Raw genomic sequence first — 20258 nt, 5'->3', positions numbered from 1 at the left:
TGGCTTCAATTTCAAATAAAAACTGCTCTCAGTTTTACAGAGATGGAAAATAAAAATAAGAAGAAATTTTCATTACATATGTTATAAAGAGGACTTTGGCATCCTTTAAAGTTTACCGTTTCATCCGCCTAATGTCTTTATTTTCTTAATTCTATCAAAAAACAAAATATATGATTAAAAGGTTTGAAGAATAGCTAACATCCCAATTGTGATTGAAATCATCAGTATAGGACACGTTAAAAGTACATATCTTGGTTAGAGATAAGTCATACTGTAAACATCTAACCAGAATAAGGGAATCAGCCAATCAGAGGCAGTTTTTAGAACCTTGGACCAAAATGTTGACAATTAATAATTCTAATTGAATAGGAGCAAAAAAAAAAGGAGAGAAGGTGAAAGATAAAATGTCAAAGATTAAGAGTTTGTTTCTGGGCCCCTGACGAGTCCCACTGGTTTTCAGCAGCAGCTATAACAGCTTTAAACTAAACTCAACAGAGTTTGTTCTCCCTGTATAACCTAAACACAACAGCTAAATACTACGTTTGCACCAGTTTACTTGAAACCTGCTATTAACTAAGAGCCAAAAAAAAATCTGACCACCTGCCAGGTCACAGAGTTTGCTTTTTCTAAACTGAATCAAATTTTGTAGTAAGGAAAGCATTGTGGTATAAATGCAATTTAACTTCCCTCGAAAAGGCTGCTTTAGAAAACACCATATCCATCAGTGTGGCGAGCTGCCAAGGCAAATGCAGGATAGCCCTCGTACGTTGTGTAGGCAGTTAGATCTTGTCCAAGAGAGACAGCCTGCTTTAGCTGGGAGGCGACTCCTGAGGATGCAGGGCTCGCCAGTGCGTAGCCTAGAGAAAAAAACAAAAGAAAAGACATCTAATAGAAAAATCCTTCTGATTTAGAAAAACTAAAACAAAACTTTCATAAATCACAAATGTGAACCGGTTCTGGTTCATTCTGATCTTCACATAGATTCTGTTGGTGCTTTAGTGAGTGAAAAGTTAGTTGGACTTGGGTACGGACCTTCACATACCTGGGAAGGCTACTGAGGCCACAGCAGCTGCAGTAGCACAGCTGGCATCAGCAGCGCCCTCTGTCTGCAGGCCGAGTGTCTGCAGGGTATGTTCAGCTGCATGGACCTTGGCTTCTTCCACTGACACGCACAGTTTGGCAGGAGTGAAGGGATGTCTACAAAAAGATAACAGTAAAATTACAAGATTTATAAGTAAAAGGGCCAGTTCATGATACCATGAACTACAATCCAAATAAAGTATTGGTATTTTAATTTTACTGCTATACTATTCACACTTAAGGTCCTATAACAAGGTTTTGCATGCTATTCAAAAAATACTAATTTCAACTAATATGTATGTATTTCTATTTCAATGAACATGCTAATTTTCATATTTTTCATATTTAATTATTTGTCCAGGTTATAGTCATATTGAAAATAATATGATGACACTTGTTTGGTTCTTGATTTCTCTGTAATTCTGTAATCTTAAATTTTTATCTCTTTTTTTATTATTATTTGAAATCATTTTTGAATATGACTCATTGGTTTATGACACAGAAGCTAAAACTATGCATCAGAACTCCAAAGTCAGTGGCAGCTCTATTCGCTTTTAAACAATTAAATTTTTAAACTACAATTCACCAGTTTTTTTTTCTTGTTCTTTGCTTGTGGCAAAAACCAACCCAAGACAAGAATCAAGACATTGCTGGCTTAAAATAATAGTCTTGCATTCATAGAAGTTGACTCTGTAAATGTATCTGCCTTTCTCTTTCGGTTGTAATTTGCTCTTTAAAGGTAATTGCCTAAAGTTACCGAAATAATTTCATAATCCTGCAAAAAAAAAAAAAAAAAAAAATGCAACCAACATGCAAACCTATCATACACAAATAAATCACTTCTTCAAGATAAAAAGGCAGACAACAAAACTGTCAAAAAAACAAACAGTCAGAGTAACATAATGCAATTACATACTGAGATAGTTTAAATTATATTTAAAACTTAATTTTTTGTTTTATTTAGAGTCCTTTAAGTCAAGAGTTCAAAAAGAGGTTTCCTCTTCATTTCCTCCTGTGAGTACTGTATGGAACTTTGCAATAAACAGAATTAAGTTGTTATAAAAAACTTTTTTGGTGTTGTTCTTCTCTATAGAATATGGTACAAGTGTCAGCTTCAAATACAAACACCATCAGCACCTGTTCTTACTCATGTCCCCTCAGCAGATTCCTATGTGACACCCTGAAACGTAACCATAATTGAGCCTTTAATTCTCCAGGCCCACAAAACACATAGAGTGGTGATACAAATTTCCATGATCCTCTCACTAGTTGAGAAATCTGACCTAGGTAAGAGTCACAATGTTTGTCTTGGATCATCATTTCAAAAAGCCTAGAATGCGGTAAACTTGAAAAAGTTTATTAATATAAATTAGTCTGCAACCCTATTTCTCTAGCCTGGGTGCCATTCCGAACTTAGTCCCGCCCACAATGTTTGAGGTCGGGAAGTTCGGTCTGGCATTGCTCAACAGTAGCGCGAGTATGCGCGCACAATATCTGGCGGGCCAATCATCCATCATCTGTCCATCATCTTTATACGATGATGGACAGATGATCAACAGTAATGTAATCAACCACATCACCCAAGCGCGCTTGGGTGACAACAACAATGACTGCCACTGGAGAGTTGAGGTGTGTAGATTCTGCTATTAGGTCTGTTCTAGAAGATATTGACAGCAAATTAATTTTAAAAGAGGAACAGAGAAACGCGATCAAGGCTCATCTTCTTATTCTAGGCGTGCAACTGCACACTTTGATTTTTGTTAACAACTATGCGTCGCTTAACATACGTCACGCACTCCGTTGCTCTTATTGGTTGTAGGTCTATCCAATTGAGTGCAGAGGCATTTTTTTTCCTGGTTCGTTCGAAACACGCCCCATAATCACAGCTCTATGGAGCAGTATCAGACTCATATTCTGACTAGAATTGAGTAGGACTACGTCAGGCTAGTATTTCTCTGCTGTTTAATGAAAATTCTGGTTCTGCTTTCAGTCTTAAAAAGTAATGTCCCCACTACTGGAAAGGATTTCTCCTACAATGATTTCGGTCATTTTGAAGAAATCGTCTCCTACTGAGTCCTCAGACCTTACGTTCAAAAAGGAGATAATTATGACCTGGCCAACAATGGTGCGTCATCTCCCAACTTACATAATGTGTATTTAAAGAGGAGAGACCCGCTCGTAGCATTGATAGTGTCAAACGCTGTATATTGGCCTGAGGAATCATTTAAAATAACTCTTATTCGATCGATCTGGATCGGTTGTTCTCTTCCAAACCACACAAGTGTGTTTAATGGAGCCTACTTCTCCTTTTTGATTTGTTTAACAGTCTCCCAGAACTTCCTACAGTCCAGCTGAAAGATGTTCTCCAAGGCCGGGGAAATTCAGCCTATGCTATTTCCTTCTTTAACCACTGAAGGTAACTGAGGTTGCCATTGTAGGAGTCCAAGAGGTAAGGGTCTCCTTACACCTTCAGCTCTCATTGTCAGAGGCAATAGTAAGCTTCAGTCAACCAATGAGAGAAACATTGAGGTTCTTCCCTCAGTTATCAATTTCTACCTTGTAGCTTTAGTAACTGGAGCACCAGTCTGCTGCAATATAAGGAAGAATAAGCTCCATGTACTCACACGTTGGGGTACTGATTGGCGAGAGCTGGGATGGTGATCTTGTAGAGGAAGAGCTGTCGTTGGTCTGGACTGATGGCCGAATGGAGTTGATAGACCGGCTGACCCCAGTTATTCTTCTGACACAGCTCCTCCAAAACCTGACAGGAGTACAAAGAGGTGGAAGCGTTCACTATGGGAATTTAAAAAACTAAAAATATGTCATGTTGCTTGTGTGTTTCCCATCACCTGCGTCGGTGGCTTGATGCTGCTGGCCTTCAGGCTCATGGCAGCAGGATTCATCGGTGTCAGCTCCATCCCTGGCAGCAGGTCATATAGCTTTTCTTCAGCCTGTTTGTCCCCCTTCATACCATAGGAGGCACTGCTTCCACCCCCTCGTCCCATGGCTCCAGCCCCAGCTGCATAGGCCAGGTAGCCCCGCCCACCCAGCCCTCGCACCCCAGCGGCCCCTACAGGTACAGTCATGTAAATTTCTACAGGAGATCGGAGAGGCAGTAAATCAATCAAATCACTGGAAATCAGCAAGGACGAAGAATCACACTTTCACACAATTATCAAATCACTGACAACAACAACAACACCTGAGTGATTTCTCATTTTTCAGGTGAATTTATGACCAAACTTCAGCTGATTTAAAATATCTCACATGATTCCTACCATAAAGTATTCTGATTTTTAAACCACGTTCATTATGTCCAGATGATTTAGGAAGATCCACCGCTCAGTGTCACATCTGCCAGATGTACAGCTCAAAGCCAACTTTATGCCAGTGTACGATCCTGATTTTCTAGGACAGCAGCTAAGGAGTGACTGGTCAGTCTGTGCTGAGGGGAGGAGCTTCACCATCAGATTAAACAGCCTCTGCAGTCAAATTCAACTCTGACAGCAGATCTGCTTCCATCACATAATCCAGATTGTCCTAAGACAAACTGTTCTTACCTCTGACCGAAGGCGTTCTAATCAGTCCTCTACCTCCTACATGAGCTTTGGCTGCTGGGAAGCGGAATTGACCAGGAATGGCAGCGTAGGTTTGGGGGGCATAAAACACAGGAGCCCCAAGATACGCCGCTGTAGGGTCATACACCTGCGTTAGGAGAAGAAGGAGGGGAAGAACAAGAAGAAAGGTTGCCTTGTGTATTAATGTAAAAGTTTCTGACTTCTCTCAGCTGCCTTTTATAGCTTCATGTTAACATTCTTAAAGGAATAGTACACCCAAAACATGATTAGCCTTCATTTTCTACTCACCCCCATGCTGAACAACACTCTGGAGTACTTTTTTGATTTCTCAAATGCATCTGGAGATCTGGGAGGCTTCTTGCTGTCTGCTGACATTCAAATAATGGAGGTCTATTGTGCCCGAGACAGAAAGGTCCATAAAAGTCCACAAAAAACGTGTCAATTCCTCCATACTGCTCGTCCAATGTATTCCAAGTCTCCTGAGTCGGTAGCATCCAGAATTTACTCGAAACAAAGTCATTTAGAATGTTTTTAGAGCATAAACAGTAGTGTATAGGATTTCCTGAAAGCGCGCACATGCGCGTTCACGACGCTACAGAAGCCGGCGACCAACCCAGATGAAATTGCGCATTCAGCGTCTGCTCTGCCAATAATGCAAGCATAGAAGAAGAAATGTGCCGTTTACCTGTGCAAAGAAAGAAACAACGAAAGAAAAATGTCTGAGGACTTCAGTGTTGAGGAAGAGCATGAGTTCTTTGCCGAGCTGAATGCGCTGGTCTGGTCTGCCGGCTTCCGTAGCGTCGTGAACGCGCATGTGCGCGCTTTCAGGAAGTCCTATACACTACTGTTTATGCTCTAAAAACATTCTAAATGACTTCGTTTCGAGTAAATTCTGGATGCTACCCACTCAGGACACTTGGAATACATTGGACGAGCAGTATGGAGGAATATTGACACGTTTTTTGTGGACTTTTATGGACCTTTCTGTCTCGGGCACCATAGACCTCCATTATTTGAATGTCAGCAGACAGCAAGAAGCCTCCCAGATCTCCAGATGCATTTGAGAAATCAAAAAAGTACTCCAGAGTGTTGTTCAGCATGGGGGTGAGTAGAAAATGAAGGCTAATCATGTTTTGGGTGTACTATTCCTTTAATTATAACTCAGCAAGTTTTCTGAATCCCAAGCTATGAAATAGCTCAATTTGCCAGTCAATTGTACTCCAGCTATATGTCCTATTAGCAATGCTGTCTGCAAATAACGCTTTCCAAGCATATTTCTCGGCCAAATATAAACAGGTATGTGGAAAAATTGTCACTTTTATGCGTGTTATCACAACTGTTAAGAAGTCAAAAAACATATTATGTCTCAATAAATCTTACAGCTTACACAATTTCATTAAGAACTCAATTTGATTTCATTTAATGGATAAAAGCGTATTACATGTTAAAACTGATCAGTGCAAGACAATTCTCTCAAGGTTTGATCCGCTGACATACTGTACATGTCATGTTAGTCTTGATCTAAGTTGGCAAGAAGGCATTAAAATACATTTGTTTTGTTTTTTTATAAATTGAATGAAGTTTTGTCTATCTAAAAGTGTTTTAAAATATGTAGCCTCAGTCTAGTAATATCTCAAAAATTTAAAGAGGGAGCTGGCTCGGAGCTTGTCTGCCTGGCTGTGTGTTTCCTGGACGGGGCCGCCTTTTACAGCTGCTTTTTGTATGTCTGCTTCTGTCTCCTTGAACCCCAGTCGGCCTCTTCAGATGGCCGCTCACACTTTCTCTCCACTGTCGCTACAAGCATGCTTAGTGTGAGAGATTTCATCCGAGTCAACGAGTCGTTGCAATCAACTGGTTTTTAGTAGATAGAAAACTTTGAATCAATTTGACTGTATGATCTGGTGAACTGTAAAGTGCCTTGAGATGAAATGTGTTGTGAAATGGCCCTATATAAATAACATGAATGAAAAAAGTCAGACATTGACTCTCATTACCTAGTAATTTTTAAAAGGCTCTGGGTTGTAACAAAAATCAACTTTAACGGAAGCAATCTCTGCATCTGAATCACAGGTAATAATTTATTTTTATTAGGAAAATTAAATTTTTCTATATTTTCTTAGGGGTCAAAGTTCAGACTGTCTCATTTCCTGCTCCAATACCCCTGATTCAAAAGATGAAATTAGCAAGTTCTGCCTTTAACTAAGCCAGGAACTTCAATCCTCATCAGTATCAAATACGTAAAGCTTAAGATTAGCCCTTTGGGTTGGAGATACCCCCCCGGTCTAAACTCTTATACCTTCCTCTGGGGCACTGATAATAACCGGCCCCTGGATGGAGCTATTTGACATCCTATAATTAACCTCTGTTGATGGTGCAGCTAAGCAGCAAACCACAGCGCCTCAGTAAACTCAGAGTTCAACCCATTATCAGTTCTTTATCTCCTGTTTATCTTTGGTTTAAGTTCAACAAAGTCAATTTTATGACTTTTATGTCAAAAATGTTCCAGCTAAAAACACTTTAATGAATCATTTCCTAAACTTTTGGACTAATGAAAAAATAACTTTCTGAGTCATGTTACTCCTTTTTCAACTTTTTCAACATCACCAAAAAGGTGTTGATTAAAATGTTTCCATTTTATTGCAAAATTGTTATTTTTTCTTTCTGTGGTAATCAATATTTTTAAGATTCTTGTATTTTACCCTAAATTTGTACCAGAGTTTCTATTTAGTTATTCAACGATCTGATGTGAGGATAATGCACAAACTATGCTGACTTTTTTTGTCATTGGCTTAGTTTGGACAGCATATCAGATTAAGCCACGTGGACAACGCTGGTAAACATTATGACACACTTCAACAAAGGTTTGCACATGTCTGTAGTCGTTTGACCAGAGAGGAAAAAACTGGTGTGATTTGACTAGGTGATGTCCTGACACTTTGAGCAAATTTTGGCATTATCAATTTTAAATTCAGATCAAGGCCCTTAAAAGCTTTAAATCACCTCTGATCATGGCTTAACTCATATAAATGTACTTTATCTTTATGTATATTCAGTTAAAGGTATCGTGAAGGATTTTCGAGAAAGACCAACCCTCTCCTCTCAAAAAAAAATGCACATGCACAACCTTGTACCCGCTCCCGAAAGAATACGCCTATTAAACTTGTGCAACAGCATGATCAAGCCCATTTCCCCTCGTGCACGCTCTGTTTAAAAGTTGCTGTTTGCATTGCTCATACAAGCTTACTTTCCAAAAGAAGATTTGTAATTTTTCCACTATGTAAGACATAGGCGAAGTGAAAATGGGGACGAGCCCGTATGACGGCCATATGTAAACGGCCATGTTACGTGCCAGAATGATTGACAATTAGTAGGACAACTTATTTTGATGATCCACCCATAAAAAGAACATCCTCCCCTATACCTTTAAGGTAAGGACCCAGTATTGGCAGAAATGTTATGTTTGCATGAGCATCATCTGAAATGTTTTAAACCTTTAGCACTAAACTATAAATTGTTTAATATTAGAGAAATGAAAACCCAAATTCCTGAAATCAACTTATATTTGTGATGTTTCTGGACCCTCCAGTTCTACCTGTCCCAAAGTATAAGCTGTGTAGTCAGTCTGCAAAACCGAGCCTCCTCTTCCTCCGGTTCCTCTGGTGTACCGAACATAGCTGTCCTTATCCACTGGCTTGGCCAAAGTCACCTCGATAGGAGAGCCGTCCACCACCTGCAGGCAAGGAGAGAATGGAGGAGTTTACCGCCATGTTGACTCTGAAAGAAAATAATGTTAGCCCCAAAAATTTCTACCAACACAGAAGTTTATTTAGACAAGTCGTTTGCGAGTTAAGCTGAGGGAAAAAAAAAAAAAAAAAGGCTTGCATTGGTTTTCCTCAACATATTGGAGTGGAACCATTTCCATCTGATTTTTTTTTTTATGTACATAACAGAGTGGAAGGTCACACTTAACGTTGGTTAAGTTACTGCTATTTTATTTTAAGGATGAAATCATATCTTGTTTCTGTTTGAAACCACAGAGGAATGGTAGACAGAGACTCAGAGCTGACCTTTCCATTGAGAGCGTTCATCGCGTTAATAGCGTCTTCTCTCTGACTGAAATGTACAAAGGCATAGTCTCTGATCTTCTTCACTCGCTCCACTGCACCTGCAACATCATACATGACCTTTACTGGCATCTACTTTGATAATTTATAGCTTACTAAAGCTTCAAATATTCAAAACATTTATAACATAATGACACACAAATACATCAAAGACATAGTTTTACTCTTTTGATAATTGTCTGAAGGACTTTTTGAACAGGATAACACATTTTCTTCTTTCTTTTTCGCTGATCTGAACACTATGTATGACTTTAATGGAAGTTACATTGTGTTTTGGAGAGTTTTCAGTGTTTTTCCTGAATATTAGTTAAGTATGGCTAACTTATAGTTTAATTTAATGCTCTTTTAATAAAGCTTTAGCTCCGGATGAGTCAGTTTCTAAAATAGGTTTGTGATCAGGATTGTTTGCAGTTTTCTATCATTTAGTTGGAATTTGAAAAATTCAAATACTGTACATGAATGAAATGTTTCATTTTCTGATTACGGATGAACATAATTATATTATTATTTATATTATTGTTTGTCATTATCCTGATAAACTTGCCGTCATGAAAAAAAGTTGAATTGATCATCTAAAAGTACATTAGGATGGATGATACATTAAAACTCATAAAAATGCCAAATGTAATTTTTTCATTGTTTTATTAAACGGATCACTATTAAATTAAAAGAAAAATAGGAAATGCTGTATCTTTGTGCAGATTATTAAAATAATTCTTCTTTGTATAAATAGTTGCCTGAAGAAGGAAATTTTTAATGGCTATATTTTACCAGGGCAGTATTTGTGATCGTCGAGATATAATTTCTGTGCATGTACTCATACAATGTGTCATACAACTACCTATAAAATACAGAAAATAAGTAATAATTAAGTTTTTGTGATCAGTTTTGTTGTTGTCATGGTACCTACACAGCATATTGTGATGAGATCTTAAGTCTATATTGCCCACCCATATTCCTAATTTTGTATTCAAGACACATTGTCTTTCTATGTAAGGTTTTTACTGACTTTTCTGGGGCTATGTTAGAAAATTTAGGGTGATTTTCTCTGCTGTTGCTGCATTTAAGGACAATGTGAGATGAGAGTTTCCATCAATCCTTGTCTTACCTGGTTTCAAGCTGTTAAACTCCTTCTCTATGGTCTCCTCTGTGGTTTGCAGCATTAGGTTCCGCACATACAGAATCTTAACAGTTGCCATGGTATCCTCATCAACCTCTACCTCAGGCTCTGCCCAGTCCACTGCAATAGGATGACCCCAAAGCTGAATCCGACCTGAGACAAAGGACACATGCCTTTAATCTTTCTGCACAAGTGTTTGATCACAATTGTTGTTCAGGTTTCTGAAATAGATAACATTTACCGCTGGACCAAAGAGTATGATCTGCAAACAGAAGATGTTAAAAAGTAGCAGGAACTAATGAGACCCTAAAGAGCTGCTTGAGGAAAAGAGGTTGAGATTTGAAACCTGCGTCTGCACAATACTGGATGTTAGTGTGATCAATACTGGATGTCAATATGGACCATATGAGTTGCTGCTCACGGTAATATAAGAAAAGAGGATGCATAAGCAAGCGTCAAAATATCTACATTTTTGACAATTACACCTTCAGCAACATATAGTGAAGGCAGGGTTGGTACTCCCTGCATACTGTGTGAAACAATGAACTGTTTTGAAGGTTTTTCATGGTGCTTCATCCTATTTCAAGCTTCTTCAGTAGGTTGAAAATTTCCTGCATTGTGTATAGTTGGTTGATGGCTGAAGGAGGGTTCACCCATGAAGCCATCAGTGCAGGAACTACCACAGAATGAAATGAAGTGGTTTTATCCATCCATCCATCCATCCATCCATCCATCCATCCATCCATCCATCCATCCATCCATCCATCCATCCATCCATCCATCCATCCATCCATCCATCCATCCATCCATCCATCCATCCATCCATCCATCCATCCAGCTGTGTATCTAGGAATCATTGCTTTCAACATGCTCTGGATCTCCTGCTCATCAAATGCACCAGCTAAGTTAAATCATCTTGATGTGGAAGAGGATGGAATATACCCCAAGCCCCACTAGCAGATAAATAATTCTCTTCATTATCTCTTTCTAGTCTACTGGGATGCGAATCTTAAAACCACATGGGAGAGGACTGGAACTTCTATGAAGCTGTTCTTCATTCATTCTTCCCCGAGAGACAAAAGCAGCACCCTCATCACTGCAGGTGCAGAATTGTTCCATTTACTAATGTATTGTTCAGTAATACCATCACTTAAGAACATTTAGCTGCTGGAATTTTTTCAGACAAAAACTAACATTTGACCAGGTGTGGTCAAAATGCATTTCCTAAACCAGGAAACAAAACAGCCATAGTTTACTGTTGTGTAGAAGGTATGAATGACTGTATCAAGACACTTTCCAACTGACTGTAACTATAGACACATCTGAAGACAGGTGTATCTAAGATCATACAGAAACAATAAAGGTTCTGATTCAAGCATGGTATCTCAGGTATCTGCTATCATATCACAAGACCCATCAGCAGTAACATTGACTTTGACTGGCTGATGCTTGGACAAGTGGAGACTTTGACTGTTTTTATGATGTATCGATAATATTAAGGTTTGTTTTTGGCTTTGCTAGTGATTTTTTCTCTATATGGCTATGATATCCATTTACATATTCATAGTCTCATGAAGGGAAAGACAGCTGGGTTTTTTTAGGATAAAAAATGTAATTTAGAGGTTAAACATAGAGCATTTTCTGTATCTACATAGTTCAGGCTCTACCTGGCAGGAGCTTGCGTCGGGCCATGGCGGCTGCTCGGTGACTCTCATACTCTACAAAGGCGAAACCTCTGTTCTTGGATTTGTCTGCAGCGCTTGGATACACGATAACATCCACAACTCCATCGGTGACCTTCCGCATCTCCGTCAGGATCTCATCACGCTTCTTTGTTTTAGGAATCCCTCCGACAAACAGACGGCAGTTATCCACACTCGCACAGACACCGAGGAGGCGCCCGTTCCTGGGAGACATAAAGGAAAAAAATCCTATACAATGTCAGATTAAAGCAATATATTGGTCTTTGCAAATAACAACCCAATTAATTTGTAAAACAAGCAGCTGGCTACAGATAAAGGTAATTCAGACATTAAGTCTCTTAATTATACTGCTCATCATTGCTTATGAAACTATCCCGCATATCTAATGAACCTGAATTTGTATTGGTTCTTTTAATCAAAATGTAGAGTTGCTTATGTGTTCAGTCAATAGATAGCAGTGTTTAACTTGTTTCTGACATGCTCATTGGTAATTATTGGGATGCTAGATGTTTGGTTCAGGTCAGGGTAAGGGTTAGGGTTAAATAAGGGTTGCATCATTATATCAGTTATTACTTTTGGGACAGATCAGATTCCTGACAGTATTAAAAGCTGTTGTTGTAAGTAGAGAATCGTCTGACCTGATCTCATAGTTGTTAAGCTGCTTCATGGCTGTCCTGGCTTCCTGTTTGTTGCTGAAGGTGACAAAGGCGTAACCTCTGTTGTTCCCGTTGAAGTCCATCATCATCCTCACCTCATAGATCTTTCCAAACTGATGCCAGGGTCAGGGAATGCAAGAACATTAGAAAATAGGATCATAAGGAGATATTCCCAACTGTAGTCCTCCATGTCTCACCTTCTCACACAACGGAACCAGTTCATCTTCAAAGAGGTCTCTTGGGAGTTTTCCCACAAATATCTCACTGCCTCTCTCAGGAGGTGGCCCATCCCAGTCAGGTGGTGGACCACCATACCGCCGCTGGCCGTTCTCCTTAAAAACAGAAAACCAGGTTAGGAGCAGCAGCATGGAGAAAGATGTTTTTTCCACACTGCAAAAAATATAAATCTCAATAAGTTATTTTTTCTTAAAATAAGTGTGTTTTTCCTTGATTTGAGGAGGTAAGTAAGACACTTTGCCAATGGAACAAGACAATTTCCTTTTAAAATAAGAAAAAACTATTTTATCGTCTTATTTCAAGTAAATATTATCTAACTATCTTATTTTAAGAGTGAAAATACTCATTCCATTGGCAAATCATCTTATTTACCTGCTCAAATTAAGGCTAAATATACTTAATTTAAGCCATTTTTTACTTATTTCTGGATTGTTTTTGCAGTGCATAGTTCTGTCCCCACCTGTCTCAGCTGGTATCCGGTCCTTTGGGTAAGTGCTCTTAGAGCTACTTCTTTCTGTGTCCCCGCCAGCCCGTCCCCACTTCCCTTCTGATTGGATTCCATTGGGTGTGATTAACAGCAGATTGTGAATCAGGGAAATTAGGGGAGCTCACTGTAAAAAATAGACATAGCATATTTTACTTATGATTAGTGTTGTGCCAATTTAATTTTTTCGGCCCCAATACCGAAACGTGATACCTAGCTGTGCAGGATTGGCACATGCCAATACCATAACGATACCATCTGTTTGAAATTGATGTGTCTGTATATAAGGAACTGTATACTACTTGGATGTAAAATAATTGCCATCATGGCTTTGTCAAGCTGCTGCCTACCTTTGTGAAGCAGGAAAAAGACTAATACAAAGTGAATCCAGTAGAACTTTGTATTGCCTACCTGGAATGGGTGACAATAGTTGAATAAACTTTTGGCTCTCAAAATGGTATCAATGCCCTATTTGTTGGTACTCACTGATATCGATACCACCATTTTAGTGTTGGATCGGGGCTCGGCCCGATACTGGTATCGGTGTAAAACTACTTCTAATGTTCTGAAGATGAATAACAGTCTGCATGGGCTGTAGGTAATTATAGAAGGTCAAACTGTTTGTGATGATGTATCTGATATTGTGTTTTGCTCCTGTTTTGAGATCACTGTGTATCCCTAATTTCATCATTTGTACCTCACCTCGGTAGGCTTTGGACTAAACCCTACAAGCTGCATGTTTGTGGTTAAGTCATTAAATTACAGATGAAAGCTACAGGCAGCTCCCTAGAAAAAAAAAAAAAATTTCTGGCCAGAAAAGATATATCTATATCTGTTCAATGATGTAATATATAAAAAAAAAAAAAACTTTGGAGAGACACATTTTTTTTCGTTTTCTGAATAAATGGTTCTTCAGTGCACACCTGCTAACTTATGAAGCAATGTTTAATACAATTAAGAAATCTTTATCATCTTAAGGAATTCCAACTTTCCTGTTACAGAGAGTAGTACTTTGTAGAGAGGGTTCAAGATGGTACAAAAACTGTACAAAGGTTATAATGATATCTGTGACTTAGTTAAACTGAATGTTTCTCCTGCACAGATGAAAAGACCCAAAACCAGTTAAAGAGGCAAACAGCAGCATCTGTTGAGCTGCTAAGAGGATTGAACTTTTGAAAAAACATCCAAGAAAGGCTAAAATCTCCCAAAAGGTTGCAATGGAATTTAGACTGATTAAACTAAACTGAAGCTTTTTTGGTATGTTTAGCAGAAAACAACAAAAATACCAGAAAAACCATTGTGAAATATGTGTGGTTAGTTTCATAAAGATCAATAAAGTAAGGCTATTCTGTTCCAAAGCCAAAAGGTATCTGCTGGTAGTTTAAGTTTTTAATCTCTTTTGATCTATTAGATATCAAAATCAGATGTGAATAAAGCATTTTGAATAACTGAGGTCCAACTAACTTGGAGGAGGTTTTCTGAAAAGGGCCATGGACCAGATAGGTTCTCTCAATCTAAGGGATATAGCAATTTTTTAAAATTATAAATATGGGATGATGATAGATTTGCTTTAACAAAGAATAAATGTGAATTTACTTCAAAGGGTCTAAAGTTTAGCTTTAGTTTAAGGCAATTTCCTATTATGCAACAAAAATTATTTTAGCTTTTTTATTTTTAATAGATTTCCCCCCAGATTTGATTAGGAATAAACTTAATTTAATTTCTTTCAAATTCCCTGTTTATTTCTGTGGTTTAGCTTGAAGATATTTTTTAGGTGTCATCTCTGTTTCAGCCTCTGTTGGATCAACTCATGTCACTGCTGAGACATTATGTCCTTACAGATCTGCGGCTCCTCGCCTTGTTTTCCTAATCTGTGCGGCAGATATGAGCAGTGAGGAGGTCAAGGTCTGCTGGCTGATCATTAACAGAGACTGTGGACAGCCTGACAGTCCATCTCTCCGTCCTGCAGGGAGGAAGTGGCTGCAGCTGAAATCAGGATGAGCTTTCACTGAATTTATTCAGCAAACATCCCTTTAAGGGATAGATTCCCTCCCTACTAAATAAAACTCAGATTTTATCATTTTTTCTGAGAAAAACTGCATCATGAAACCCAAAATCAAATCAAAGTTAAACAAACTGCAGCTCCATGACCAAGCAGTTTACACTTTCTCAATGTTCTGTCCATTGAAAACCAAACTTCTGCAGCTGTTTTTCATTTCAGATCTCATGAAGTCCACAACTAGGTATTTTTTCCTTAAACATTCAGTCTACAGGAGCTCTTGCTGATAGGGTTGTAAGGAGACCTAATAAGCTCAGCTAGTGAAAGCGCAAAGCTCAGTTACCAGCCTGTTGTTTATGGAGATCTTACCAAAAACATAATGGTAATAATTTCAGATTAACCCACAGGAATAATTCCCCGATGTCAGAAATTTAGGTTATAAACTAAGACCAACACTTTCACGATAACCAAGCTTGGCCAATTGGTCCTCTCACAGTTAGTCTTTTTAATTTAGAAAATCAGTTCTTTCCAACGGTGAGCAGCTTCCTGGATGGCAAACTAAACAACAGAGCAAATAATCTAGAAAAAATGGCTCAATTTTAACATTTCTTCTGTTTTATTTTATATCAGTAATTAATTAGTTATTAAAACTAACTTAAAGTAAAAAACTGACTTAAACTAAAAAAAGATCACTAGTGGATGACCTTTGAATAATTATTCCTTCCTTCAATTAGGTTTAATTCTAGTTTCTGTCACAGTTTTGGTTCTGTTATGTTTTCTTTTGAGTCCTCTGTTTTACTTTGCTCTATGTTTTCTAGTTTTAGTGGTTTGATTTTTTTTGTCTTCTCTGGTTATTCTTCAGTTTTCAGGTTTTTATTTGTTGCCCTCTGCTGCCCTCTGGTGTTCTCCTCTTTCCTAGCTACTTTTCCTGTCTGCTCTATCCACACCTGCTTCCAATCTGCTCATTAGTCCTCTTTTTGTTTTAGTCTCCCATAAATACTCTCTGTTCAGTTCCTCAGCGCTTATTTCTCATCAAACTTCCTCCAATTTCATCTCTCTGAGTCTTTCTCCTCGTGATAGTTTTCCCCCTGAAGTCTCCATGTTTTCTGGTTGGTTTAACTTTTTTCTTGTCGGATTTATTTTTGGATTTTTGGAATCCTGCCTCAGTTGTTTGAAAACACTTCATTAAATCATCAAGAAAACCACCTCTGCCTCCCTGTCTCTGCATTTGGGTCCTGACATCACAACCTAATCCTGACAGCTTCTCCAATAGAATTCATAAATAACCTCCTACATCACCTTATCCGCCACTTAAAGCTGCATAAATAAAATGGCGTATATCAACCATATCTAGGTTTCTGTAGAAATGCAGATAGAGGATTCTGCTCTTGATAACTGTTTCTATATTGAACACATTCCTTTTTAAAGACAGTGACAGGGTAATTCAGTTATGGGTCTAAGTCTATTCTCCACATTTGTGAAATCACAGCCTCAGTCCTCCTGCTTTTACATGATGAGCTTCATAATTAGAAACACAGGAAGAGTGTCTGTTATCTGGGATAATTCAGGGTTTAATGTATATCATACGTGGAATGTTTAGTTTTTTGACAAATATCTATTTTTTAGAGTTGACATAATTAATCAGGACATATATCTGCAAGAGTATTTTACTCCGACACATCATATTACCGTTTAATGCAGTCAAGCACACTTTAAAATATAAAGTCTACTAAGGGAAAGAAATGAAAACAAATTATGCTCTCTGTGCAGATGAGAACACATTGTGCAGTCTGATATCAAAACTGCAGCATAGAGTTCACAATATTTAAGACATTTTGCAGCAGTGTTTGGAGTATGTTCATAGATAATTCAGAAAAACGCATGAGATTGCATGTAACAAAATGTTTATAAAAGCTTACATTAAAATAGAAAAAGAGCCTGAGCTATATCCAGATTTACATTTTATACTGCTTTATTTCTAGAAGCCCTCCTGCCTTCCTCTTTTCCCAGCCCCTACAGTTTATAATCTTATTGTAGCTCATAGAAAGCAGTTAACAATATTTTTCTTAATTAAATTTTTTACTTAATCAGGACTAACATTTATTAAAGATCCAACTCATTAAGTTTAAAATGTTGTCTTTTCTGCTTTAAACATCAAGAAAACATGAATTTGATTCATGAACAAAGCAACTGTATCTGATTTTTAACCTGTTTTCTGCAGCTTTCCGCCTCATGGAGGACTTTGATCGCAACGCTTCCAGAAATGTTTCATTAAAATCTTGTTATCTATAAATTTTATTTAATTCTCAATCGGGACAGGAGACTAACCTTTGTTAACAGTGAAACTGATTAAGAAGTCAAACCTTAAAAAAAAAACAATCTAATTTTATCTATAACAATAAAATGCTTTAATTATCTGATTGTATAAAACATCAAGACTTAATCCCATCACCTCTGATTATTTACATTACTACTGTTTCTAATGAGAAACTTCCTGTAGGATTGTCTTAGGAACTAAAATTACCTACACAGACATAACAGGAAAACTGTGAATAGCTCATTAAATCCCTCACAGCTGTCTAAGAAAGCTGTAAAAACATTCAAGTTCCCACAAGTTAAATTTTAGTGCTCTATGAGCAGGATTTAGAGCAGCCCCATCTACAGTACTAATGCAGCTGTGTTTTGTAACAAGATGGTTGTAGTTTCCACTCTGACCAGCAGAAGGCAGTACTTGTCAGAGGCTGCTAGTTTAATTATTCTAATTAATTAACTTATAGCTAAAGTTGCCTCAAATAAATGTTTTCATTCAATCTATTTTGGTGCAGATTAATCTTTATATTTTACTTACTAAGATAGTGAATTAACCATAACTTTTGAAAAAAAAAAAATTTTTTTTAAGCAAAGCTGCTAAAAATAATTGACTTTCTTAATGTCTTAAAAATTAAGCTTTCATAGCATTGCAGTTTCTCTTAAAATAATTCGAAAAACTGATAATGATATTTGTGTCTAATACATGTTTTCAAAGTTTAGCGCTATTGTGAAAAAATACAATTATGGGGATTGGCGTCCTAGTGGTTAAGGCATTGCACTTGGGATCTAGAAGTTGTGATTTCAAGCCCCACTCCCAAAGACTGCCACTTTGGCTCCCTGAGCAAAGACCCTTAACCCCCACTCTGCTCCCCTGATGCCACACAGTGGCCACTGCTCCCACAAGGAGATGGGTTAAATGCAGAGATCAATTCCTCCATTAAAATTTATATAAATTTACAAAAATCTGATAATATGTGATAGTTTATGTTTAAATCCCAATTTAAAAAAGTCTTCTTTCAGATATCCTCAGGTGACTTCTGGTCTGAGTCAGAGCTTTCTGAATAAACCAGTTGATTAACTGCACATGCTCAGTGAAGATTAGCATGTGAAGAGATCAGCATAATGTTCCACCTAACTCTCCTCCCAGTGAAATTAGTAAAGAAAATGTTTGAAAGGTTAAAATTGGATTCGATATAACGTCGACATTAACATAATTAATTTTCTTCCATTTTTATTTTGGAGCTGCTGCAGACTGATAAACATTGAGGATTTAATCAGTATTTAAGAATCAGGATTCAATCTAAAATGGTTCTTTTCACAGCAGCAAATTTGGCAGGAAACGTTTCAGCTAAATGAATAATAATACAAGATTCAATTTTAACACAAATTAAAGATTTGAACTGAGTTTGATGTTTTTTCCCCTCCACATGCTCCAATCTTCCCTGCTTTGAAATATCACATAAAATTAAGCATAAAAAAGAAATGAAGATTTATTTAAATTGCAAATACTTTAAATTTTCTAACCATGGCATTAGGATTGCTATTTTGCACATTTTAAAAAAAGGATTTGACCTGATTGAAACGTTAGATTATAGGGCATAGCTTCCAGTCTTATACCAGTAAGGAAATTAAACTGGTGTTAAAGTGGCCCGGAAACATCAAGAGAAACACTTTCACTGACAGAAGAAGCTCAAACAGCTGTTGAACGCAGCTCAGTCACCACATACCCCGGCTGTTTGCTCAGTTTTCAGCCTCAACACACAGCAGAGAAAAAGAGAAGGCGAGAAAATCATACTTCATGTGTATCTCTCTCCAAGTTGATGCTTTAAAGCAGATTTTTTTGTATAAAAATCAGAAAAACTCACCTGAGCAATTTCAGAGATCACCTGCCTCCGATCAGAGCTGTGTCATTCTGAGTGGAAGTGTGTGTGAGAGCCCCCTGTGTCAGTGTGTGTGTGTTTGTGTTGCGTGTGTTTGTGTGTGATCACATCATATCAAACTCCAAAGGTTCACTGTCCTGGTGTTAGCTTTACAAGCTGCAGGACGTTAATGTTTAACCTGCTGCTATCTGTGGACTAACTGAGGCAGGTCAGTGTGTGTGTATGTGGGTCTCATGAGGCCTTTGACCGACAGGATCCGGATCAGAGGCCTTTCCAGCTGCTCCAGAGAACTGTCTCTAAAGGCCTAAAAATGTTTCTGACAAACATGAATATTGGAGGTAAAATCAAGATCTATTAGATTTAACATTTTTCTAACAGAATCTCCTGTGTTCTTATAATCATTTGAATTATTTTTCTCATATCTCTCATATTGTTCTATGTGATTAGAGAAACATTTTAACAGACAAACCAAAGAAACCAACTGCAGAAAAAAAGCAGCTGTTATCCTTGTATAACACATGGACAACAAACTCATACAGTATGTGCTTTGGACATTACGCCCCTTTTACATACCTGATTATAATTCAGTTATTTCTTTATTACATGACCATTGAATAAAAATATATATTTTTTTCTATTCGAAAATCTTTTGCCATTTTAAACAACCAACAGTATTTTTAGGTTTTGGAATAAGGAAATACAGAAAATGTTTAATAAAAGGGAACCCAGATTTTCTTCTTTGGAATAATTTTTGTACAAAATAATGTAAAAAAAAAATAAAATAAAACAAACACACACACTTTCCAAGCTAATGACATTTACATAGAAAAGCATAAGAGCCACTGGAAAAAAAAAAAGTTAACTGATTTTTAAATTTTATTTCAGTTTAATATGGGAAAAAAGTCAGAATTGTGAGATTAAAGTTAGAATTCTGAGAAATTTTTTTTAACTTTTTTCCCATCGATAACATTTTTTTCTTTTGTTTTTTTTTTCAATGGCTCTAATCCTTTTCCGAACATGTAATGTCATTCTGCTGTGAAATTTTTGTTCAAAAATTCTCTAAAAAACCTAAAGCCTTTAAGAATGT

The 20258-nt window shown here is 37.5% G+C and overlaps 1 protein-coding gene across 3 annotated transcripts; it reads right to left on the bottom strand.

Annotated features, from left to right (window-relative positions):
* Nucleotides 1-480: 480 nt before the first annotated feature.
* Nucleotides 481-19291, bottom strand: a1cf (apobec1 complementation factor). Of its 3 annotated transcripts, none has more exons than XM_038277958.1 (13): nucleotides 19157-19291; nucleotides 12959-13109; nucleotides 12459-12593; nucleotides 12244-12374; nucleotides 11570-11808; nucleotides 9891-10055; nucleotides 8726-8823; nucleotides 8251-8388; nucleotides 4641-4785; nucleotides 3930-4174; nucleotides 3705-3841; nucleotides 1043-1197; nucleotides 481-857 (listed from the first exon to the last, which is right to left on the bottom strand). In XM_038277958.1, the coding sequence occupies exons 2-13, from the start codon at nucleotides 13058-13060 to the stop codon at nucleotides 703-705; spliced, it is 1845 nt and encodes a 614-aa protein (XP_038133886.1). In that variant the 5' UTR covers nucleotides 13061-13109; nucleotides 19157-19291; the 3' UTR covers nucleotides 481-702. The 3 variants fall into 3 exon arrangements, with proteins under 3 accessions (XP_038133886.1, XP_038133887.1, XP_038133888.1); XM_038277959.1 differs by having other exon boundaries at nucleotides 3930-4150; XM_038277960.1 differs by having other exon boundaries at nucleotides 715-857; nucleotides 1033-1197.
* Between the last annotated feature and the right edge of the window lie 967 nt (nucleotides 19292-20258).

Source organism: Cyprinodon tularosa, unplaced genomic scaffold (genome assembly GCF_016077235.1).
Source record: "Cyprinodon tularosa strain WSP-4 unplaced genomic scaffold, ASM1607723v1 ctg136, whole genome shotgun sequence".
Taxonomy (NCBI): domain Eukaryota; kingdom Metazoa; phylum Chordata; class Actinopteri; order Cyprinodontiformes; family Cyprinodontidae; genus Cyprinodon; species Cyprinodon tularosa.
The sequence above is the reverse complement of the archived record's forward strand: the minus strand, read 5'-3'. Positions and strand labels throughout refer to the sequence as shown.